The sequence below is a fragment of the Catharus ustulatus genome, chromosome 5 (genome assembly GCF_009819885.2).
Source record: "Catharus ustulatus isolate bCatUst1 chromosome 5, bCatUst1.pri.v2, whole genome shotgun sequence".
In the NCBI taxonomy this organism is placed as follows: domain Eukaryota; kingdom Metazoa; phylum Chordata; class Aves; order Passeriformes; family Turdidae; genus Catharus; species Catharus ustulatus.
The window spans coordinates 51,341,293-51,366,512 of NC_046225.1; the positions used below are offsets into that span (position 1 = coordinate 51,341,293).

General features: G+C 38.8%; 2 protein-coding genes across 4 annotated transcripts in view; one reads left to right on the top strand and one right to left on the bottom strand.

Moving 5' to 3' along the window:
* Window positions 1-17,921, top strand: part of ATP8A1 (ATPase phospholipid transporting 8A1) — a 111,126-nt gene extending 93,205 nt beyond the window's left edge. For all 3 annotated transcript variants that reach the window (XM_033059594.1, XM_033059595.1, XM_033059593.1), the window contains 4 exons: window positions 4,906-4,994; window positions 5,393-5,485; window positions 13,007-13,098; window positions 13,438-17,921. In XM_033059594.1, coding sequence (XP_032915485.1) covers window positions 4,906-4,994; window positions 5,393-5,485; window positions 13,007-13,098; window positions 13,438-13,535 — 372 coding nt within the window. In that variant the 3' untranslated portion in view covers window positions 13,536-17,921. The remainder of the gene's footprint in view (window positions 1-4,905; window positions 4,995-5,392; window positions 5,486-13,006; window positions 13,099-13,437) is intronic.
* Window positions 17,922-19,945: 2,024 nt separating this feature from the next.
* SHISA3 (shisa family member 3) lies at window positions 19,946-24,386 on the bottom strand. Its single transcript, XM_033060865.1, has 2 exons — window positions 24,092-24,386; window positions 19,946-23,254 (listed from the first exon to the last, which is right to left on the bottom strand). The coding sequence occupies exons 1-2, from the start codon at window positions 24,384-24,386 to the stop codon at window positions 22,803-22,805; spliced, it is 747 nt and encodes a 248-aa protein (XP_032916756.1). The 3' UTR covers window positions 19,946-22,802.
* Window positions 24,387-25,220: the final 834 nt, after the last annotated feature.

Here is a 25,220-nt window from a genome sequence, read left to right on the forward strand (position 1 = left end):
CTTGGTGTCCATTGGGACCAAGTCCTTTTCCACAAAGCTTCTTTCCAGCTGGGTGGCCCCCAGGATATACTGCCAGGGCCTGTCCCTCTCCATGTGCAGGATTTTGCATTCTTCCTTGTTCAACTGCATGGTTTTCCTGTCAGCCCATTTCTTCAGCCTTTTGAGATTTCTCTGGATGGCAACACAACCCTCTACTGCATCTGCCAGTCCTCCCCCTGTTTTGTGTCATTAGCAGACTTCCTGAGGGTACACTTCACCTCTCATCCAGATCTTTAATGAAGATGTTAAATGAAACTGGACCCAGTATTGACCCCTGGGGTATACTTTCAGTTCCTGGCCTCCTGCCAGCCTGACACTGATCACCAGCTGCCGTTCAGCCAGTTTTCAGTGTATCTCACAGTCGTTCATCTAGCCCATACATCAACAGCTTCTCTATGAGGATCTTACAGCTTTTGCACCCTGCTGTGTTGTCCCTCCAGCTGTAAAAGGTGCTGTTAATGGATGTGTGTCTCCTGAATTTTTAAAAAACAACTGAATGATATTTTAATAACTTTTGCAGAATACAGTATAATAAATAAGTTTAAATGGTTGTATATTTAAGAAAAACTGCTGTGGTATTTTTCCTCAGTTAGCAGGCAGAGTTATAAATAATGCCTCTAAAATTTGGGGAGTAATGATTTCTATAACTCCCTCCAAAGAATAGAATTACTGTACCATGCTTTTAAGGGAACCTGGTGGGTAACTAAGTTGGCAATCTCTGTTTCTAAAAATTGCTTTGAGCTCTGTATGGTAAGCAAATACCAAAGTCTGTCAATTCTCACTTCATTATCATAAAATTTGTGGAATATAGTCATTCTTCAGTGGCTAATATCTAGGGTAGTTGTTCTATCATTTATTTCCCTTTTTTTTTCCTGTTGCACTGCTTTTCTTACCAGTCTGGATTAATTCTGTGCCTTCATTTTAGGGGGAATAAATGTTGTACTAAATTTTCAAGGACGTTGAAATAATTCAACAATAAAAACTATGCTTTTCCTTCACAGTCCAAAATATTTCTCAAGCCCATTCTCAGCAGGTGGCCCCTCTAGGCATTGTCCTACAGTTTTAGCACATTTTCATCTCTTCCAAGTTTTCCCAGCTTGTCTTTTAAGACCTGTGAGTCTTTACAAAACAATAATCAGGAATGTGTATGTCTTCCTTTCTATACCTATATGAACCTCTTATTTAGAGAAAAAAAGTTTCAGTGTACATTTGAGGAGAATATTATTACTTAAAAAAAGGTCAATGATTTATTGATGATTTTTTAAATTTAATCAGAATTCATCCCATAAAACATATCCATTTTAGTTATCTGTCCTCAGCCTAAAATTATGTTAACATTCTGATACTAACATACTTCATTTAATAATTTATATTTAAAGTTTGCCTTTCATCTTTCACTTGAGGAATCAAAAAGTATTTGTCTAAGGGGTTTTTCTTTTTCCATTTAATTCCTGATAGGTAGTTTCCATTTTGATTCCTCAAACCTTCACAGTTTATTTGTACTTGGTCTAGTAGCAGACATTTATTTGGGAGCCAGAATCTATTCTTCCCAGATATACTTCAAAGATCCTTCTTTAGATTCAGTAGTTACATTCTCATTCTCTCAGACAGGAGCAACAGAGCTGATCTTTGAACTGACCAATTTATCTTTTCTGCTTCCAGTGGTCTGTCTTGGTTAATATACCTAATAACCATGGATTCTAATAGAGAGAAACTTAATTCTTTGCAATTCTGAGGAACACACTTCTTAATTAAAAGGAGCTAAAAGATGTTTTTTTAAACTCTACATAGCAAAGAATGACAGAGGCAATACAAGAACTTACTTGTGGGAATTTCATTGCACTGGAAGTTAATGCAGATCTGTTTTAGTACTACAACAGTAAGTACTTTGGCATATATGAAGGCAAACACATGCACGTACCTACTACTAATGAAGTTTTTTCTGTAGGTTGAGAAGAGAAGCTTTGGCTAGTTTGATGTTGTTGAGGCATTTTATACCTTTGCAGTTTACAGGAAGGAGATATGTACTTAGATGATACTTGAAATAGATAAACTGAAAAGGATAAACTTTGCTGCAGCAAGAATTTTTCCACTGTTTTCATCTATTTCTTCTTATTTTTTAAAGGCTTTTTATCTGAACTAGCTGTTTTGGCAGATCATTTCATAATGAGGAAAAAGTGAATATTCTCTGTTCATTCTGACATGTAATTTCCTAACACTACATCTTCAGAAGTGCGTAAAAAATGTTATACAGCTGAGATTTCTTATCAGCCAGTAAGTCATAAAAAGGAGTATTTCTCAGCATTTTTTTTCTTTTTTGAAAAATGAGAACCTATATAAAAATCTAAGCTGAAAAAAATACTAATTTATTTTGAAAGTCTTAATACTGAGTATGAGCTACACATAGAACAAATTATTTATCTCCCTTTCAGGATTTGTAAGTCCTACAATAAACTGGGCTTCCCAGCTCTCATTTTGGATTACTTCTGAATTCCCCTGGGAGCCACTTTTGTGGCAGATTCCATTTGGTTTCACAAGGCCTAAAGGGGAAGACTTGGCATAGACCACAAATCTCTCACATTAGGAACAATTTGTAAACCACAAACAGAGGCAGCCAGAGTCCTTCCCCAGAACAGGCTGCTCCTGTTAGTGCCATTGTCTGAAAAGGATTGGTTTGCCATTTCCCAGATGACCTGCCTATGTGTAGAGAGATGTGAAAAGTTAGAGACAAAAATGTTTTCTACAGAGTGAGGGGGGAGCTTTCTTGTACAGAAAGGAAGGAAATACCTCTGTGGGATTTTATTTTTTCCCCTCTTCGTCCAAAAAATACAAAGAGGGCCTCTGTCTTTAATGCGAATGTCGGCTTTAAATCTTTTAGGTTTGGATTAACTCTGTAAAAGAAAAAAAATCTGACAGGCTTTCAAATATGACGCAGAAAAACTTTTTTTTTACCTCAATTCATGTTGTTCATTTGTAAAGCCAAAGGCTGGATGCAGTGAATAGTAGGCGCCAGTTGTTCCTTCATTCATAGTTAGCATTACAATGGTCAGAATTAACATCCTAAGACCTACATTATCACTTTTGCTGTTTCACCAGCAAACATTTAATACCGGGTGGCTGACACAAGGACAGCTCTTTGCTATGTTCTTATAAATAAAAAAATGTTGTTAATAATAGGAGGTAATAATCATAATTAATTCAAGTTGTATTTTTATACATTTTTCCTGTTTTTAAGGGAACTGTCTGTCTAATTGCTACTTAATTATAAAATGTCTTGCAAAATGCATTTGTGATAGACATTTCCTATTAGCTGCTGTTCTAGAAAATGAGTATTTCATCAAATATGTCAAAAGTCAGGTTTTGCTTATAAAGTGACTGCTAATACATATTCTTCGCTTGCACATTTCCTCTACTTCCTGATACAAAATTTTCTTTTTTTTCTCCTTTGAAAATACAAATTGTTTTATTTTGAAGGTGCCACTGCTCAGTGTTTACACCTTTACTGATAGCTGTTGACAGAATTAGTTAGTAGAATCTCAGGACAATATCTATGTCATTTTAACCTAGCCATGGTAAGGCTACCACATTTTTGAAGTACATTCTAATGCTTTCCAAACAATCAATATCATTAGGAATTTGGATACAAAAACGGGGTAAATTGAACTTTCTGATTATATGAGAATTAGGCGTTTTTTCTGAAAATAATTCACTTCTGTTTTCATATATCAACATACTGAATATAATTCTAAAATGTTCATGTATGCATATTGAGAAATTAGACTTCAACTACTGCAAGCTACCTACTGTTTGTCTGCTAATTAAAACAAGTAAAATTTGAACTTATTTATTTTCATACTGAGGCTTAATCTGTGAAAGAAATTAGTCTGCAAGTAATGAAACAAAATATTTGAAAGGTTGTTGTGGTGTAGTGATGTTGCTTTCAACCTCTTTACAATCTAATTACATTATAGAAGTATTTCTACTATTTACTGTAAATCAAACCTCTAGTACTCTTTGAATCCATAATATTATTGATGTAGACATTTGAGCATGAATTGCAAGGGTGAAGATTTTTTTCCTTTGATGTCCATATAATGGGTTTTTAGCCATTCAATATGTTTTAGTTTTTAGTGTTTCTACAGACTAAGTTATGAACAGAAGAAAATCCTATGTATTACATATAGTGGTGTATAGAAAACTATATGGATAAAAACAACTACATGGTTTTCAAATATTTCACTATGTAGTAATTTGTTAGATCTGCATATAACAATATGTTGCACACTTTCATAATCACATAAATAGTTTTTTCCTTATATCTCATTTTTAAGCAATCTGTTTAACAGGAAGCTGTGGCAGTGTGGGAGCTGTGGTACAGTGAGTTCTGTGGGAGATAACTTTGATCCAAGTTATATTGCAGGATAATTGTAACATGTCCATTATCCATATGAAGGGTCAAAAACTGTTACATCATGTTAGAGTAGATAGCAAATTGGTAAACTGTGCTCATAATGTACTGAGAAAGTTGGGAAAGGGTGGATTTTTGATAAAACCGATTTTCATGGAAATGCCTGTAATCAACACAGTGGTATAGAGCAGCATTGTGGAGGGGTGATTCCCCATGCAAAGAGCTAAGCAGTGCGTCTTTCTACCAGCGTCTCAACATGAAATAGTGCTTACTATTTACTGGATTTATGTTGCAACTCAGGGGATTTTAGAAAGGAGTTCAAGTTCTATTTCACATTAGTCAGATGAGAATGATTCATTTAAATCTGCTTTTGATAGCCTCAACCAACTACTTGATATGTCTCAGATTTTTTTTCTAGTTCTTGTCATGACATCGCATTTTGTGCATTTTCTTTTCAGGCAGCTATGATGTTCAGCTCTGGAGTATTTTGGATGGGACTTCTGTGTATTCCTATGACAGCTTTACTTCTGGATATAGTATACAAAGTGTGAGTACGGAAATGCCAGGGTTTACAGGAGAAAGTACTGGCTTCAAAATGTGTGTTCTAATTCCTAATATAATTTTTTAAAAATTAAGATCAATTCTGGTGATTATATAAAGTTGTTTTTTACTGTCTTTTTTTTAAAACAACTTTATTACAAAAGTTTTTACTATTTTAAATGTTTCAATAATTGTAGTGTTTTATTAATAAATATTTTTTGTCTCTAATTTGCAAGAACAGATGATAAAATACATTCTTTAGATTTGTTTTTTGATATTTCTACTTGTAAAGCTTAGTTTTAAGTCTGGGGAAATGGATTTATAAATTGAATATTTATATAAGCATTAAAAATATTTCTACTTTCAGGAAGTGTAAATCTGGCAGTATTTTTTATGCACTTACAGAGTAAAGAGAGCTACTTACAAGACACTGGTTGATGAAGTTCAGGAGTTGGAAGCAAAGTCTGAGGATCCTGGGGCAGTTGTGCATGGCAAGAGGTATGGTAAAAATCTGTAGAACATTGTCTTTAAAAAAAAAAAAGCTAAATATTTTTAGCTTTATCCATGTATCAGAGACAAAAGGTTATTTTTCTAAAGCCATACAAATGAAAGGCATCTGTGAAGGACTTCAGTTCTACTGAGCCTATGTGTTTTTTCATGGGCTTACACAGAGGTTTTTACCAAAAGCTTTAACTGATGTGTTTCTTTGTAGCTGACTGGTTTCTGATTCTTATGCATAGAACAAGCTTGAGGTACAGTTTTAATTCTGTCACATTTTTCTGTGTTAACAATTAATTCACAAACAAAATAAGAAGAAAATAGGTTAGAATAAAATTAGTTTAAACCTGCATAATTTTCTAGTATAGCCGTAAACAGGGGCCTAAGCACAAAAAACAAAATTAAATTCTTTAAAAGCTGCTCAGTAGCTTTTTGGGAGGACAAACAAAAAATGTGTCTAGGATTTTCTGAAACTGAATATAACCAGCTGGCTTCATATTTAATTCCAGTTCAGAGCAAATTAATTTGATTAACCTATATGAGGTAAGTAAAATTTCTTACTTAAGATTGCACAAGAATTCCTTTGTTACGTCCTCCTTTATGGACTAGGCAGATAATTTGAAAAGGGAGAAGGTAAAACTGAACAATTAGACATTTTCTATATGTAAACTCAGCATAAAGATGTGCACTTAAGTAAAATATTTCAGACTTTTTAACCCCAAGCTGTACTTGTAGCAAGTACTCGCTGAGTGTATGAGATGACAAAATCCCCCTTCCCCCCGCTTCCAATTCATTAGAGCCATTTGGCTGAACTAGAGCTTTCTTTTCTTGTCTTCATTTTCATGAGTTTTGTGAAATCTAAAAAAAAGCCCAAACTGCTGATACTTGATTTTCCTGTTCTTTCTTTTCTTTGGACTGCTGTTTTTTTTAGTATCTTCATGGCAAAAAGCATAGTCAAGAAGGCTTTTTTCCTATCAAGCTATGCACAGAAAGAGACCAGAAAAAACACAGCCACTTCTTTTGCTACAGGTTCAGTTTTCAGCAAGTACCTTTCATTCATAAAGATACTTTAGCAATCTTATTGTATCCCTCCTCCAGTTCCAGTGGGAATCAGTTTACTAGGATTCACTAGGTTGAGATCAAATTACATCAGATACCAAGGTGATAACCACCATTTTTAATGGGGGAATATCCAGCTTGCGTGAGAACTTTCAAAAGAACGTTTTGCATCTAGTTGGGTTCCTCTTTCCTGGTAACAAGGAACAGAGGAGGTGCCAGGAGGCCTGGAAGCTTAGCCCACCACCCATGGAACACCTAGTCTAGTGTGGTGGGCTGCAGAAGCGGGCATACCTGTGTTCAGCCTCCTCTCAGGCTCTAGATGCTGGCTTTGTAGCAGCAGCTTCACGATGGGAGTAGTGCAGAGTCCCCTGGTTGGTGGCAATTCCTACTTTGAGCTTACTTTCCCTTCATCTCCTTCATTCCCTTCATCACTGCAAGACCTAACCAGTGCTTGCAAGAGTAAGTTCACTTGCTTTTAAAGGTGGTGTAAATTGATTGCTACAGATGCTTTTCTCCATTGGCACTGGTCATTCAAGCAGATTGAAGGCAATATTTTCCTCCAGATTACCCAACTCATCTATCAGTGTGTGCTGAGCTTTGAGGTAATGTATGCTCTGTGCGCTTTTGCAAAGAGCAAAAGCTGTAGAAGAAGGAGTTGCAGAAAAGAAAGCAGACATTAGTACAGGATGGTGCTAAAAGTGGACCATCTTGTGGGTATAGAAAAAAGTAAGGTAACCTACCTTTTTAGTATTTCATACTTGGATTCCCAAGACTTCTCTTGTATTCCCTATTCAGCTGCTTTAACTTCAGTTGTCTAGGCAGCATGCTTTTCCCTCATTGTATACACATCATGTATAGAATTCCAAATCCCTTATTGTATACACAAAATAAACTTGGTGTTTTCACCACAGGTTCTGTAATTATCTTTTTATCCCATAGTTGAATAGTTATGAGAGCTCCATGACAGCTGTTCAGTTACCTGCCAGAATATCTTCCTTAGATCTAATTCTTCTCTTCTCTTACTTTTAGACCAGTATTTCTGAAGGATACAAGCATCCGCCTAATATGCTAATCACTGGATGCTACAAAATATCGCTTAAGATTTTATTCCCTCCATTATTTTGTAATTAATTTAAATCCAGGTGATAGAGCCAAAACTGAGAAAGTGTTCATTGTTAAAGAAATGGTCTGATGAACTGACTTGCTTGCATCTACAAAAATTTGACTCAACTTTTGTAAACATTTTTGAGTCTCCTAAATTGCAGAAGCCTGGTTTAATTAGTTACCAGTATAGAGTAAGTAGATAAATAGGTGAGGAATGTCCTCTACATCTGTTTAAGATATGTACATGAGACTTTCTTATTCAAGAGTGTATACCTCTGGGAGTACCTTTTTCTGTTTGTAGCAGAAGAAGAGATTTGTTCTCATTAAATGCCAAAATAACCTAAGAATATATAAATTGCTGCATGAGTTAAAGGTAACTGGAAAATAGTGAAAAAGGTAACTCAGAAACTTTTCCACTGTATCCACTCTCATCTTAGAAATACTACAACACAAAATAGAAGTCCCAGCTTCTGCAGATAGCAGATCAGGATTCTCGTATTGGATAGTTGCTGTAATCAGTGTGTATCAGTGAATATTTACTGAGAAGGGGGCCTACAAGAAAGGCAGGAGAATTTGTAGAGGCATGTAGTGATAGGACTGGAAGAGGGTTGGTTTAGTTTAGATATTAGGATGAAATTCTTTACTGTGAGGGTTACAGGAATACATAAATTAGTAATTTTTTTTCTAGAACTGTGTTTAATTGCCTGTGAAGGTACATATTTCATGTTCTAAAATAGTTAATATTCTGTTTGTCCATATAGGTACACATAATGAGCACAAGCATTTAATTACTGTGATCTAACGTTGGTTAATTATGAAATCATGTTTCTTGGCTTCATGTGGAGATATTTAAATATGCTTTTGAATGGCAACAGGGTGATTTAGAGGCCACAGTATTTCAAGTATAGAAAATAATTTAGTACTTGATTAGCTGAAAGCACTTTTCTCAAATGTATTTCCTATGTATTTTGTATTTTCTTTACCAGCAATAAGATCTGTGCAGTGACAACTTCATTATACATAAACTAAGAGAGGTGCATACTTCGTGTTCTTGTAAAAGTTTAAGGTAGTATTTTCACTACTTAGAATTTAAGCAATGAAATGTGGTGAAATGAGGAGGAACATCAATAGGACTTCTATACTGGACTTCCATAGGGCAGACTTTGGCATATTTAGGAGATTTATTCAGAGAGTTCCTTGGGAAGCAGCCCTTAAAAACAAATGAGTCTGGGAAAGGTGGGTGTGCTTCAAAACAGAGATCTTGAGAGCACAGGAACAAACTGTCCCTGTGTGCCAGAAGATGGGTTGATGAGGAAAACGTCCAGCCTGGATGGGCAATGAGATTTCAAAGGAACTTAGGAATAAAAAGAGGATGTATCATCTTTGGAAGGAGGGTCTAGTGTCTCAGGAGGTATTTAAGGGGGTTGCTAGGGCATGTAGGAAAAAAAAATTAGTGAGGCCAAAGCTCAGCTTGAACTTAATTTGGCAACTTTTGCAAAGGATAATAAAAAATGCTTTTACAAATACATTAACAGCAAAAGGGAGGGTAAGACCAACCTCTGTTCTCTACTGGATACGGGAGGGAACTTAGGAAGTGCAGATGAGAAGGCAGAAGTGCTTAACTCCTTCTTTACCTCAGTCTTTAGTGGGAAGACAGCTTGTCCTCAGGACAACTGTCCTCCCGGACTGGTAGATGGTGTCAGGGAGCAGAATTGTCCCCCTGTTATCCAGGAGGAGGCACTCAGAGAACTGCTGAGCAGCTTAGATGTTCGTAAATCTATGGGACCAGATGGGATCCATCCCAGGCTGATGAGGGAGCTGCCAGATGAGCTTGCAAAGCCTCTCTCCATCATTTACCAGCAATCTTGGCTCACTGGAGGTTCCAGATGACTAGGAGCTGGCCAATGTAACACCCATTCATAAAAAGGGTGGGAAGGAGGATCCTGGTAATCACAGACCAGTTAGCCTGACCTTAGTACCAGGTAAGATTATGGAACAGTTTATAGTGAGTGCCATCACACAGCACTTTCAGGATGGCCAGGGTATCAAACCCAGCCAGCACGGGTTTAGTGGGGGTGGGTCATGTTTGACCAACCTGATCTCCTTTTATGACCAAGTGACCCGCCTGGTGGATGTGGGAAGGGCTGTGGGTATTGTCCATTTGGACTCCAGCAAGGCCTTTGACATTGTCTCCCACAGCATTCTCCTGGAGAAGCTGGCAGCCCGAGGCTTGGACAGGAGCGCTCTGTGCTGGGTTAAGAACTGGCCCAGAGAGTGATGGGGAATGGTGCTGCATTCAGCTGGGAATCTGTAACCAGTGGTGTCCCTCAGGGGTCTGTGCTGGGGCCTCTTCTGTTCAGTATTTTTGTTGACAACATGGATGAGGGTTTTGAGTCTTTCATTAGTAAATTTGCAGACAACACTAAGCTGGGAGCTGTGTCGATCTGTTGAAGGGAGGAGGGCTCTGCAGAGAGATCTGGAACATTTGGATGGATGGCAGAGTCCAATAGCATGATGTTTAATAAATCCAAGTGCCAAGTCCTGCATTTTGGCCACAGTAACCCCCTGCAGTGTTACAGGCTGGGGATGGTGTGGCTGGACAGTGCCCAGGCAGAAAGGGACCTGGGGTGCTGGTTGACAGCTGATGGGACATGAGCCAGCAGTGTGTCCTGGTGGCCAAGAAAGCCAATGGCCCCTGGCCTGTGTCAGGAATACTGTGGCCAGCAGGAGCAGGGAGGTCATTCTTCCCCTGTACTCAGCACTGGGGAGGCCACACCTCAAGTGCTGTGTCCAGTTCTGGCCCCTCAGTTCAGGAAGGACATTGAGACGCTTGAGCACATCCAGAGGAGGCAACGAGGCTGGGGAGGGGCTGGGAACACAAACCCTGTGAGGAACGGCTGAGGGAGCTGGGGTTGTTCAGCCTGGAGAAAAGGAGACTCAGGGGTGACATCACTCTCTACAACTCCCTGAAAGGTGGTTATAGTCAGGTGGGGGTTGGTCTCTTTTACGAGGCAGCACTGACAGAACAAGTTTTTTACAGAAAGTGATAAAGTACTGGAATGATCTGCCCGGGGAGGTGGTGGAGTCACCATCCCTGAATGTGTTTAGAAAAAGACTGGATGTGGCACTCAGTGCCCGGTTTGGTGCATGGTTTCAGTTGAGGGCTTAGGGTATGGGGTAGACTCGATGATCTTGAAGGTCTCTTCCAGCCTAGTGATTCTGTGATTCAATCTGAGTATTTCATTTGGGAGCACAAGCAAGGAATGATGGTACCAAGAATGCAATAATATGCATGCTAATGTTTTAAATAAAATATTTTTATTAGAAAATAGCACCTGTCAGAAATTTCATATTAATTTGCTGATTTCAATTCACATTAATAAGGATTTCACAGATGCATTGCAAAGGAGATACATAAGTGTACTTATGGTCTTCCACCTCCTTGGCCTCCAGTTTTACATTAACATACTGATTTATTTATTCATTCTTTCTATTCTTACAGTTTAGATTGCAATCCCTAATTTTTTATTAATGTTGTTGCTTAAACAGTTTATAGCTCTGAATTAAAACAGAAGGCTTCTACACAGTGTAGAGGAGCAAGCAGGATGAAAAAAAAAAATCCCCAGTTAGTTAGCTTAGGAAAGCACTGAAAGTAAGATCTGTCTCAGTACTTCAGCCTTTCCATTCTTGATTCAGCCAGCAGATGCTAACTACCTTCCTGGAATTGGTACCTAATTTTTCCTTGCAAGAAAGTCTCATTCCATCTTCATTTAAAATGTGGCCACAGAAGCAGTTTTCTCTCCCTATCACCTTACCCTGTAGATTTTCCAGTTAGCATTTCTTTATGGAAGTAGTAGGTTTATTTTCCTTTTCCAACTTAGAAAAGCCAAGCTTTCACCATATGCTTTAACCACCAGACTAGAGGAGAACAGAAAGATGAAATAAACCATTAGTCTGTCCAGCTTAAACAGTGGTTCAGCTTCATATATAAGTATATAGTCACTTAAGAAAGAATGAACATTTCTAATTTATTGGCTCGAGTGAAAATCTAGTAAGGAAAGCAGCCTAGTTCCCTTCCTTGCACCACTTAGTCTGGTTGATAGCCTGGGAAGGTAAGGCTGTTGAGCTAATTGACAATAATATTAAAAAGTAATTTGAGTAATCAAAACTTGGTAACATAAGGTGTGTGAAATCTGTTTTTCTTACTACATCATTTCACAAGAGACAACTTTGCTAATCTAGCAAAACTTTAGCAATAACAAATCACTATGTACTCAGATTGAACATAAGATACATCTCTTTTTTAATTGAACTAATTTTTAGATGTTTACATTGAGAGAGGGCTGCATTTTTCAGCATTTGAAATGTTTAACTGATAGATTGGTATTTCTTGAAACACAGGCTGTAATTCACAGTGAATATCAAATCAAGAGGATACTGAAGAATTTGGGTGTGGGTTTTTTTAATATAGTCCCTTGCACATATTTAACATGTTACTAAAATTGTCAGATTTTGCAGTTTTTTTGAGCTGTGTCTCATCTACCTGGTATTTATTTAGTAATGTGTGTTCCTATTAGAGAGAAATTTAGTGTAAGAAAGAAAGGAAACCAAATGCCCTTGCTACTCCTTTCACTACAGTTTGCAGCATTTGGCTGATGCTTGAGTCTCAATTTTAAAAATGTCTAATGCTCCTGTGTACCACTTGGGGCTGAAATGGGGAGTGTACTGAGTCACACTAAAGCACAATAAGCATACAACACAACAAATTCAGTAGTCCTGGGAAGGAAGATGGGCTGAAGTGGCCAACCTTAGCAGCAATAGTAGCTGTTATTGGGGTATGATCTCCAGAAAATCACCTTCTAGAGTTTCCTGGGGAATGCTCCTTTCTAGAACACATTTTATGGAAATAATGTTTCTGTACAAATAGCTGATGACCATGAATGTGGCTTTCCCTCCACTCATTTCCCATCCCTTTGGGATACTGTTTCAATAGAGGCTGGGAACACTTCCTGTGTAAGATAAAAAAAGACTTCTTCAGCTTGGCACTATTCAAGCTGTGCTGCATAAAGAAAGACAGTGCCTTCACCTTTACATTGTATTTTTCTAAAGGAGTCACACTCAAAGGTTCACATTTGTATGTGTTGTTAGCACACAGCAGTGTTTCAAACTGATATTTTGCCTGTACTGTGACAAGCAAGATAATTACACGGGGTCAGAATTTAATAATCTGTCCTCACACAAGCTTTTAATCATCATCTTAATAATTCATCAGGCACCATTTAAAAAGAAAAGGGAGGGTGGACACTTCTCATTTAAATTAGTAAGTAAATATTTTTCACGTGTCTACTTTCTTTCTAGCTTAACTGAAAGAGCCCAACTTCTGAAGAATGTTTTTAAGAAGAACCACGTGAACTTGTATCGCTCTGACTCTTTGCAACAAAACTTGCTTCGTAAGTGTTTGCTGACAAAAATTAATATCCATTAATAACACAGCAGTAAAATTCTGCCTTTCACTGCATATATTTATAGTAAAGTGCAGTATCCTAAACTCATTAGACTCTGTTCTTTGCCTGTGGTTAAGTTGCCCTTCATAGCTAAGATACTGCGCAGAGTTCTTTCTACTATTTTATAACTGCAAAATTCTGTAAGAAATGGCACAGGATTTTACTAACTGTTGAAAAGAGGTTTATTCCTCTCTATTCACCTTTGTTAAGTTGCTTTTATTAAAGCTTTAAAAGAGTAAAACCAATTAAAACTTCATTTGTTTCTCTTTTGCTTTATATCTGCAGATGGCTACGCCTTCTCTCAAGATGAAAATGGAATTGTTTCCCAATCTGAAGTAATAAGAGCTTATGATACCACAAAGCAAAGGCCTGAGGAATGGTGAAGGAACACAGCTGGAGATTTAGGCCTTAGTTGTTACTTTTGTGAGACAGGCTACTGGATCTTTGGCTGTGGGCTGTGAGCTGTGACCATGGTCCAGTTATCAGACATTGAAAGATCTGTGATGGTCTTGTTCCATAAAGTTTGGATTTGTGTATTCAGTAGACATAAGCACTGTGCAACTATACTGTAACACACCATCTCTAAATTTTTAACAAGTATTTGCTTAGCCTTTGTAAACAGATTGGGATTTACCTTGTATCTTGCCAGCTTGCTTATTTTACAATGAAATTGAATCAATACTGGTCATATACTAGAAGGGCAGTGGTCAGATTGCTAAACATACTTTACATTGACAGATCAACCAGCATCTGTGAAGGTTTTTAAGTGTTAATATATTTAAATGCAGTTGACAACAAGCCTTTGATTTCAACAAGTGCTGAAAAAAGCCCAGTATCTTAATGGTGTTAATTCACCTTCTTTAAGAAAGATTTTGAGTCAAGATGCTCATAGATGTTTGTGTCAAACTAACCTAAAAATATTTGCCAAAGAAATTCCATAAATGTTTTCTGTTAGAAACAATTTGAAAGGAAACTATCTCTGGTCCTGATCTCAGAACTGCATGCTTGCGTCTCCACACAGGAGAAAGTACAGTGAGTCTAATTTTGAGTGGCCTTTTTGGCATTTGCTTTCAAAACTGCAAGTCTTTGCACCTTTGGCCTTATACAAGCTTTCCCCTTATTTTCATTTAGTATTGCATATGTTGAATATGGCTGCCAACTTGTATAATGGAGTAAAAATTATTCAATTTTTAAGAATTTCTCTGCCTTACTTCCCTTTAGCAAACTTAATTATTTTTGTGATGCTTAGTTGTATCTGCTTATATTGTAGGTTCAAAAGAAAGTTTGTTTAAACTTATTTTTTAAAATTAATCAAATTTTCAACATTTTTATACTAAGATTATTTGAAATGCATACACTGAAATACAGAGCAAAGCATGCCCTTCGCTAGTCTGTGGTATGTACTGGTTTATTTGCACTAAAGTCACTTCCTATAAAGGTGTGAAATACATTGCAGCAGTCTCTTTACAACTTATTGGTCATGCAGAATACTTACATACTCTCACCTTTACTCAAAATGGAGAGGAAGTGACTGCATAAAAAGATAGATACCTGGTATGAGTGGGAAAAAAAGAGGGAAATATTAAATGAGAACATTGTGATACATTCTTGAAGTAGTTACACTTGGTATTTCTCAACTTACCATCCAACAGCCATCAGGTTTCAAACTAAGAAAAGCTACTTGAACTTTAAAATTCAGTTAATTCTTGCAACTCTTTAGTCCATGTTTAATTCTGGGTTTAAAAGCCACCATAATTACATTAAAAATACAATTTTCTATAGTAGCAGTTGGCTTTATTGTTAAGTAAATTTTTAATGCATTACATAGGAATGATCTCTTTTTTTCTTTCAATGGAGATCAACCAGATGGAAAAGCAGAACAACTATATCCCCAGTGATCTGTAAATTAAGTATTTCCTCTTTTCTCTCCAAATCCTAACAAGTCATCCAGTCCCATCTTTTCTCTGCCCTCCTTCATATGCCATATACTTACTAAAGATGACTTTACCTCCTTGTCTTTCATCCAGCTAAATGCTTAACATGTAGTTAATCTCACTATCCAAGTTTCTTATTCTCCGTTCTAAGAGAAGCTTAAAAATACACAGAGAAAGCCCAACAAAAGGCACCATGTGAAAGTACACATTTAGGAAGGTGTATCAGTGGGAAGGCAGTCTGCATTTCATATGCATGTTACTCAGTGTCTTCCTCTCACTTGCCCAGAGTGATCTTTAAATAGAAGGCACAAGGACAAAGGGAACGTATCCCACTAGAAACAGTACTGCCAGTCAGTCATGCAGACAAGAACTGCCTTCAGAAAAGCCATTGCAGGCATAGATAAATAGATGCATCAATATGGGAGGGCCAAATCACTTGACCTAAGGCAAGAAAAAATTTGAGGGCGTGCCCCTTCCCTAAAATGGGGATCCCTATTTTCTGTCATCCAAGGGACAATGACCAGCTTCAAAACATTTCTGAAATTAGCCATGATACTGTTGCTCATTTATAATCTTTCAGTGTGCTTAACTCATATAAAATTAATCTGTACATGCTCTCTTCATGGGCAGTTTTTTTTTCTCTTCTAATTGGTTGAATTGCTAATTATGCAGATGCGGATTAGAACACATTGTGAAATATATACAGTGAGATATTTACATGATCTCTTATTCTTTCTATTAAATAAAATTCTGTCTTACCATTGTAATACAGTTTGAAGAAAACACACAGTAGGTCCCGAATTAACTATGTTAAAAAAGAAGAAAGTGACTGAAACAGCTCTATAAGATCCTAAATTCAGACTAATTTAAAGGTTTGTAAGATAATCTTATCACAGCATTTCATGCTTACATCCTTTCAGAATTTGAAGTAGTATTTCCCAAAGTGCATTTTTTACTACTTTTGATGAATTTTTCTCCCATCTCCATACTTTTTCTGATAATTAGTGGTTGAAAGATACCACTTCTTAAAAATAGCAAAAAAGACAAATGCGGCAAAAATTGTGGGGTTTGATTGCTCATACAATTCCATTTTAAAATACAAGATTATCTTAGCTATGTGTGCCCATTTTAAATCAGGCCAAGTATAAAATATGCACTTTATTTTCATGTTAAGTACACAGTAACATAATCTGTTTCCATCCTGTTAGTCATATCTTTGTTAAAATAAGGGGATTCTACTGATGTTTGTTTAAAGGAAAAAAAAAAACAGTTGAGGCAGAAATGCTCAAAACAATGCCTCTGTTCTCACTGTTAGAAAATTCAAAAGTGTATTAAATAGAGAGTTCACATGGATTTTTCCATCTGTTTAATGTGCACTGCAAGTTATTATTAAAAATTTCCATCTAAAAGATGAATCTGTGCCACTAAAAATCGGGTATCTTATATAAATACTTTTGCTTAATTATTTTTAAATATATACATACATATATATATATATAAATTATTCAGAAGAGTAACTGGAAACAAATTTTAACAAACCTATTGACAATTTGTATCTGGAATTTTTTCTTGCCATTTCCTAATTTTACACATATTTTTGCAAAGCAGTTTCAACAGATTTATACTTAGTCATCATTCTATTTGTATAAAATTATAAATAAAATATTTTGAAACACTAAGAGATAGCTGAAGATTCCTATATGTCCACATGCATCCATAAAATTCACCTTGTTACAGAGATGAACTTTAAGTGTCTTAAGATGTATATCATGGCATTTGAACCCATCTTGAATGATAAGTAATTTGGAATATGTGTTAAATTTAAAGACAAAAGTCTTTTCCCTTTTTTTCTTGTGTATTGTGTAAAAGCAGTTGTAGTTCTGATGAATTTATCATTCTGTCTGCATGAGGCACTATTTCTAAGTGTTCTGAGGCGATGCATGGTGGTTGTTGATCCCTGTTTTTTACTGCCTTCGTTAAAAGTCTGCTCATAATATATTGAGAAGCTAGTGCTGTGTAAGCAAATGAGTTTGTCAGTTCAGCTTCCTTGGTACTGGATGTTTTCACTGGTTACAAAACTCAACAAATGAGTTTCTCCTTCCCCCTCTGTGCCCTCATTCACCCAGTTTCCTTGCTGTTAACCAACAGATCTTTATTAAACAAAGGAATATTTTAGCATTCCAAACCTGGTTCCTGCTTATGCAAACCACTGCTCATATGGGGTTCAACTGGACTGCTTTTGAGTATGAGGAGTACTCATCAGAGCAATGATGTGCAAAGTTGGGTGCTTTTTTTTAGGGTGAATAAAATAAAAGCATTTCCATGTAGAGTGTGATTTGTAATTGCAAAGCTGTGACCAGAACAAGTTTTATTTAAAGTCATATTTTATGGTCTTTCTTTAATGTAGCATAGAAGCCATAAATGCATTAATATTGTTTTTCTACTTCAACAGAATTTTTCATTACAATTTTCAGTGTTTGATATGTATGAACCGCTGCAGAAAGCGGTCAAACAGCAAACAGCAAAATTTGCATTCAAGATAAGGTGAGGTTTTTACAGCTCCACTAAGCCATTACTGCTGAAACTGTTGTGGAAATATGAAGCTGCATGAATGAAGATTTTTTGACTCAGTGTTTATGGTAGTTTCTCAGGTTTAGTTTTAACTGGATGTTAAATGCACTGTGTTTTTTAAATAGTTCTTTTAGTAACATATTCAGTTCTATGCAGTGTTAAATGTCTTTTGGCATTTGGTGAATGTGCATGTTTTGAACTGCAAATTTTAAATGTTTTGTCTTTAAATTGTTAAAAAATGAATAAACTTTGCCATTAAATTAAGAAGTTTTGTTGACTTGACTGGTTGGAAATGCTTGGGCTTACTTTCCCAGGAAAACATACCTCATCACTCTTTATGAGTTTTGATTCTTCAAAATGAGATATAGTAGAAATAGTATTTCACAAATATAGAGTTCTTATGTAACCTGAAAAAGTATAAAATTTGTTTAAGGTTTCTTGGGTTTTTGTTTTTTTGAACAGCTATTTTGAAATGTCTTTTTCAGTTCTCATGTGAAATCTAGAAAAGTTAACCAAACAAACAAAAAAACAAACAAAAAAAAACCAAGGAGCACAGGAGTCTGCAATTTAGAGACTTCTGTCCATGCCCTAACATACTTTGGTGGTGATACCCTATTTTGAAAGAGAAATATGCAGTACAAGAATGATAAGAGTAAGAATAAGGAAATGTGGCCATGCTTTTCAGACAATAGTGGTAAATACTGTATCCTTTGGCTTTGGTAATAGCTGGAATTTCTTTCCTCTAACAGAGCCTGCCTCTGAAAAAAAATCAATGTATATCCAAACCATAATTGAGTTTTGGTAGTAGATGGGTGACTGATTTCTATATATACACTAGACAATTAATTTATTTTGTATTCTGTCAAGCAGGTTTGATAATACATGCATTTTAGATGGTGCTAGTTTCACAAAATCCAGTCTGTAGTAGCAGAGCTGGTTTAAGGATATTCCACCTCATAATATTTTACCACCTCTATTATACTAGCAGTCATGAAGCCTCTGAAATTATTCAGTTTATAATCCAGTTTATAATGATCCAGGCTCTCTTGTCAAATCCTTTCCATTCTTTCTTACAGCAAACATTATTTTTAAGCTAAAATCACTTCACTAACCTGATTTACAGTACGGCCCCCTGGATTTGCACAAGTCATGGATTGAAAGAATAAAAAGAACAGAAAGACATTTCCTTGTCTGCCTTTACTAATGAAAACAGGACAGCATGGAATTATAACCTCAGTGTAACTGTGAGTCAAAAACTGTATGTGATATTGTGGAGCAGTGGCTCCCTCAAAAGCAGACGCGTTGTTCAGAGTTCAAGTCCAGACAGCACATTGCAGTAGGCAGCAAAACAGGACTGAAAAACAACTTCATCTCCTCAATGTTCCTTAATGTCCTTATGTCAAGCTGCAACTGAGCAGTAATGACAAAATACTTTTTAAATTGACACTTTTTTTTATTCCAGTAGGATTAGTATTAGAAATAATCCATGAGTTTACATAGCCACAAACTGTACTGCTTACCTAGTTTCAAACAGAATCCTTCAGACATTCTTGCAAGTACTTGTAATGTTTTTCTGAGCCCTGGAAAGTCTTGATGCATTTTAGAGATACACACTTCAGAATCCCAAATTGTGGAAACACGCAACAAATGGCATGCTGCTATTGCTCATTATCCACAGAAGGCTTGGGTTTCATCTAACTCATTACCAGTTAATGGCAATCAAAGTATTTGTTGCACCATGTGTGAATGACAGTAATGAATTTAAGGAGTGTGAATATTCTTTCCTTTTGATTTTAGATTGGTGTAGTGCTAGTAAAAGGAGTATGAACTGAGTTCAGAATTCCAAAAGAAATAGTTAAATCTACTTTGTTAACATGGCAGTGAAGCAAGTACTGCCTGTAAATGTTACTTCTGATAGCAAGCAATTGCTTCATGCATACATCCAGCCCTTCAAACCGTTTCATTAGTCATTAAAGTGCTATCACAATTCATTTCTGTTCTGTCTGCAAGTTTTAGGAAAATTTCTTGTTCCTATAAATCATAGGAGTATCTAGTGCCAAAAGGCTCTTTCCATTAGGAAGAAAATTCAGCATTCTCTCCTGCACACCAAATCCATCTGGGTCGGAAACTACTGGCACAGGCAAAAGCGTTTCTATCCATGGGTTGTACTCTGGTCACCTCCTTTCCCTTCAGCTATATAGGTCACTGCTACTGTAACTACATGAACAAACATTTATTTATTTATTTATTTATTTATTTATTTATTTATTTATTTATTTATTTATTTATTCGTTTAGTTAGTTAGTTAGTTAGTTTGTAGTTTCTTCTTTGCAGGTGGTGCACAATCACCACCTCAACTGTATTTACAGTAGCCCAGTACAGCTATTTGAACTACACCTGATCTTTCCCACCCTAAGAACCACATCTGCAGGATTTGTTGCAGTCTGGCTACTGACCTGCGAAGTTCTTAGCAGGCTATAAACTTACAGATCTATGAAAGTCTGATTCAATGAAATTATTCCTGTGTGTCAAGTTCACCTGTTCTATCAGGACAAACACATTAAGCAGCATCAGGGGAAGAAAGGAGGTGGCTCAGAGGGGTCTTCCCTGCTAGGCTGAGTTTCTTGCTGCATGGCAAACTTCACAGCTCTCCTTAGGCTGAATAATCATTAAAATCTAAGGGTGTGTGCAAGTCGCAAAAATCTGTCTCTATGTTAAAACACTAATAACTGCAGAGCGCTGTGAGACTATCAAGTGAAGCAGCCTGGCCTGTACAGCACCAAATGGTAATGGGCAATGACTCTGCCAAACTCATCACTTTGCTGTGTACTGTGTACTTTGTACTTTGCTGTGTCTTTGAGGAAGACCCTGAATTTTGGCCACTCTGCACCTGTGTCAGTGGCTCTGATGACTAATCATGCTTTAAAGGTACATCAATTGCCCCTTAGTTAAAACTGATCAAGTTTCTGCTTCCAGAATGGGTCTGTGTTGCCTTGGTTTACTAGATAAAGATTTCTTCTAATTGGAGACTTACTATAATTTGTAAAAAAATTAAGTTGGTTTGCTGTTTCTGCTGTATACAGGAGTGATCAGCACATCTCACAGTATGCTTCTGAATAGGACAGCTGAAATATTCATGTATCTTGAAATATTCAATGATTTTTCAAAAGTTACTTGACAAACAGTCCCATTCATAACCATTCAAAATACACAGTGAAGAGTCCTATGAAACCTCATCAAAGGCAAGCAAAAATTTTCGTACCCCCTTCCCTGAAGATTGTTTCTACAATAAAATGCCAGGCCAGAACACTTAGTTTTCAATTAATTTTCCGAATACTCAAAATCTGATTTTTAGTATCTTGCAAAACATATACACAGCTGTGTATCATGATTTGGGATGTAATTAATGATGACAGCATTCAAGCTAGGGCCTATTACTTACATCATATAGAACTTGTCTTTCCGCTTAGAAACTGCATTTCCAGCAGTAATGTCAGATGGATTATAATGCTAATTGTGTGGTAAAAAAAAACTTATTTAAAGGGTTATTTTGAAATAGTTTTTATCATAACTACTGATTGCTAGATATTTGCTATGAAAAAAAAAAAAATATTCAACTCTTGAGAAAGAACCAGTGAAGCTTTTCTAAACTACTTGTTAAATAGGTCAGCTATAATGAACTTCAACAGATCGTACACACACGGAGTTTGTGGCTGATAAAATAGGAAAGCTCAGCCTCTGATATTGTAGATTCTGACCCACAGAATGACTTCGTTTTTTCACAAAAATAAGTGTACAGAGAAGCCCTTTAATGACTGCAATTTTTTTTCTTGTGTATTTTCCATTTGCTTACTGCATGTATTTGGTTTAGATGCTTTTTTTTTCTTCTTCCATTTGGTTTGTTGGTTTACTTAGGTGAAGGAATGTAGAAGGGCAAACAGAATTTATTCCTAGTGCAGGATGTTTAATCTAAAATACCCAACTAATCAGTGTAGTTTTCACCACTTTTTCACCACAGCTGCATGTAAAAGACATAAGTGAATCTGTGATTTTGCTATATAGCCAGAATTTTGTATTATATTAAATCTGCACAACAGGTGCAGTTAAAGTTGTAAATAATTTTTTAAAAAGCAGAATAAACAATTTTAACAGGAAAAATTACAAAAGAGTTACACCAACTAAATTCAACAAACACTACCTGTACAGAGTCATACTGATGACACAATATTTCAACCACACAGTTTATTGGTAATTTTTTTGCATGTTACTACTAAATAATTAGTGATGTCAATGGTGTAAATACATTTTAAATTACAAACTTGTCTTTACATTTTATACATGGCTAATTTTACAAACAAAACTTCATGATCAGTTTGTCCAACTTACACTTACTGAGCAAAAAGCTGACAATAAATACTTCCTTCTGAAGAATGCTTTAGTAGAACACTATTTTTCAATTTTATATGGAGAAGTTATTGGTGATACTGCTGAATACATTCTGCTTTCCTCATAGATAATTTGGCTATGTGGGACTGTCTGATCTCTAATTAGTACTAGTTTCATCTACCATCGTTAAAGTTTACTAATACAAATATGCAGTTTAAGTTCAGGTAGATTATGTGTACTTTTAAAAAACCTCTGTATTATGATATCTAATAAAATTCTTCCTCTTAGTTTCTTTGCTCGTGGAAGTGGTAAGCAGTCATGTTTTCAAGGATCCTCTTTAGTGTTACTCCTCTCTTACTTCTCAGGCTTATTGCTGCTTTAGAGAACTAGTCTGATTATTATCAGTGGAATGCAGCCACTGTTTGTTAACTAAGTTAACTGCATTTAGGGTAAAATGTCATTTGTAACACTGAGTACCTTTGTCCCAACACGGTTCTTTTACTTGTCTCTGAACACATTCTGCACAAATTAGGCGGAACAGTCCAGTTTTAGAACAACTGTTTGGAGTGTATTACAATCCCATTGTAAGTGTGATCCAGGTTTGGGAAATGCAATCTCAAGTGAGACCCCTCACTTTTTCAGGGCAACTCACCCACAGGAACAGTTCTGAATTCTGCAGCCACAGAGCACATCAGTGTGACACCCAACAGCAGCAGTCCCTGTGATTGCAAAGGCTGCATTGCTTCTCCACAGCTTCTTTCAGCTCTGAGTAAAATCAGAGCAGCTCTTCCCAGCCAGGGCAGGCTCTGGCTGGAGAGGATACCCAAAGTACGGCGGAGACACCAGAAATCCTGATGGCTGGGTCAGGTGGACTGTATGGGCTGTCTGGAAGCAGCCAGATGTGTATGGTGGAGGTGAGGATGCCACCAGGCACCCTGGCTCTGCGCGGGGGAAGGAGAACCTGCGAACCGAGCTGCCGGTCGAGCTGGAACTTGTGGCAGTACTGGACTGCCTGGATGGCGTCCTGAAGCTTGTGGAGGCCAAGATCATGGGAAGAGTCTCAGTCTGATAGCTCCGCAGAGAAAATCGTATTGGCTGTGATGGTTGTTTAGGTCTTAAACATGTGCAACAATAAACTGCCACCAGCGAGCCCACGATAATGAAGGCAATAAATATTGATCCAACAATGAGGAATGGAACGTAGATTGGTTCTGGGAAAAGAAAGAAGAAAATTCGTGCAAATTAGCCCACTTGAGCAACAGGTGTTCTGTGTAGAAATAAAACTCCACAGTGTTTATGAAGCCCTACATCATTTCAGCCCCAATAACATACCAATTGGCTCAGAAGAGAGAACACCATTATCATTGAAACAAAATCAGAGCTTAAACCCTGTAGGTTCCAGTTAAAGTTTCTTTCTGACAGTTTTAATAGTTACCAAAGGTCCCATTCACTGGTTCTTGTTAGGTATAGCTCAAGAATCTCACTCCTCTCCCTCCCTCATCTCCCAAATCGCCGGGACTGTCCCGTGTAACAGCTTGAGTCTGCAGGCGAAGCTCAAATGCCGCAGATGCTGTTAAATCGCTTCCTTTCCTAAGGTGGAAGACAAGCAAAGAACGTGTAACTTGGGAAACCAGACTCCGTATGCGCTGCCGGATTTCTTCTGTTTGGCAAACTGACGGCCACTCACACGGTGGGGCTGTGCGAGCAGAGCACCGGGGCCCGCTCGCACCTCCAGGAGCAGTAAAGTTAGACAGACGCAGCAGAATTTGCCGATGCGAACTTAAAATACAAGTACGCCTCCCAGTCATGAGGGATGCTGCTGCCGGTGCTCTCGGGAGCGCGGAGCTGGGCCCCCGGCACCCCGGGCTCCCGCTCTGTCCCGGCGCGGGACCGCGGCGCGCACCTGGAGCCGCGCCCGCCTCCAGCCCACCCGCGGGACGGGACAGGACCCCGCAGCCGCCGCGGCACCGGGGGGCACCGGGCTGGGCCCGGGGGTGCTCCGCGGGGGCCGTCTCCCCCCGCCTCGGGACCCGCGGCCGGGCACTCACGGGCGGTGACTCCCGGCTCCGAGGGTTCCCGGTCGTTGGTGCAGCCGCCCTGCTCCAGGCGAGCCTCGGCGGCGGCGCAGCAGTAGCGCAGAGCGCAGGAGCCGCAGCAGATGGTGGCGGCCGCCGTGTCGAAGCCCTCGGGGCACTGGAAGCCCTCGTGGTAGCCCCCCTGCCCGTCCACCCAGCCGTGGCAGTACTCGCCGCCGCCGGGCTGGCCCCCGCCGCCGCCGCCCAGCAGCCCCAGCAGGAGGCAGCGCAGCAGCAGCCGCGGCAGCGCCCGCCGCCGCCCCGCCATCTCCCCGCCACCGCCGCCCGCCCGCCCGCCCCGACGGGGCGCGCAGGGGGCGGCCCCGGGTGCGGTGCGGGGCCTCCTGCGCCGCGTGCGGAGGCTGGGGGGCAGCTCCCACAGCACACACACCTCAGACACCCTCACACTCACTCACTCACACTCACACACACACCCCCTCAGACACCCTCACACTCACACTCACACACACACCCCCTCAGACACCCTCACACTCACTCACATACACACACCCTCAGACATCCACACACTCACTCACACACACACCCCCTCAGACACCCTCACACTCACTCACACACACACACCCTCAGACACCCTCACACTCACACACACCCTCAGACATCCACATACGCACGCACACACACACCCCCCCTCACACACCCTCACATACCCACACACACACCCTCAGACACCCTCACATACCCACACACACACACACCCTCACATCCCTTCACACTCACTGACACTCTCGCACACACACACACACCCTCAGACACACTCACACACACACACACACACACACACACACACCCTCAGGGCCCCCAGCCGCTCCCCTGCCGGCCCCGGCCGCCGCCGCCTCCCGCTCCCCCGAGCCTCGCTCCGCACCTCGCTGGCCCCGGCCCCTGCGGCCCGGCCGGTCCCGCTCTGGACCCGTCGGTCGGACGAGGCCGGACCAGCCTCTGCTTTCCGAGGGCTTCTTCCTCTCGGCGGGCTGTGCCCGGCCTCTGCGAGAAACGGGCTGAGCGGGCATCTCCCGTCCCAGGCACCCGATCGTGCCTCTGCCTCCCGGATCTCTGCACTGGTAATTTATTAAAGCGGCCCTGC

What these genes read in the sequence shown, in the direction of transcription:
- SHISA3 (XM_033060865.1), bottom strand. Translation starts at nt 24,386, where the DNA reads ATGGCGGGGCGGCGGCGGGCGCTGCCGCGGCTGCTGCTGCGCTGCCTC. An exon ending in GGAGCCGGGAGTCACCGCCC is followed by an intron (nt 23,255 to 24,091) that starts GTGAGTGCCCGG and finishes TTCTTTTCCCAG; the next exon opens with AACCAATCTACGTTCCATTC.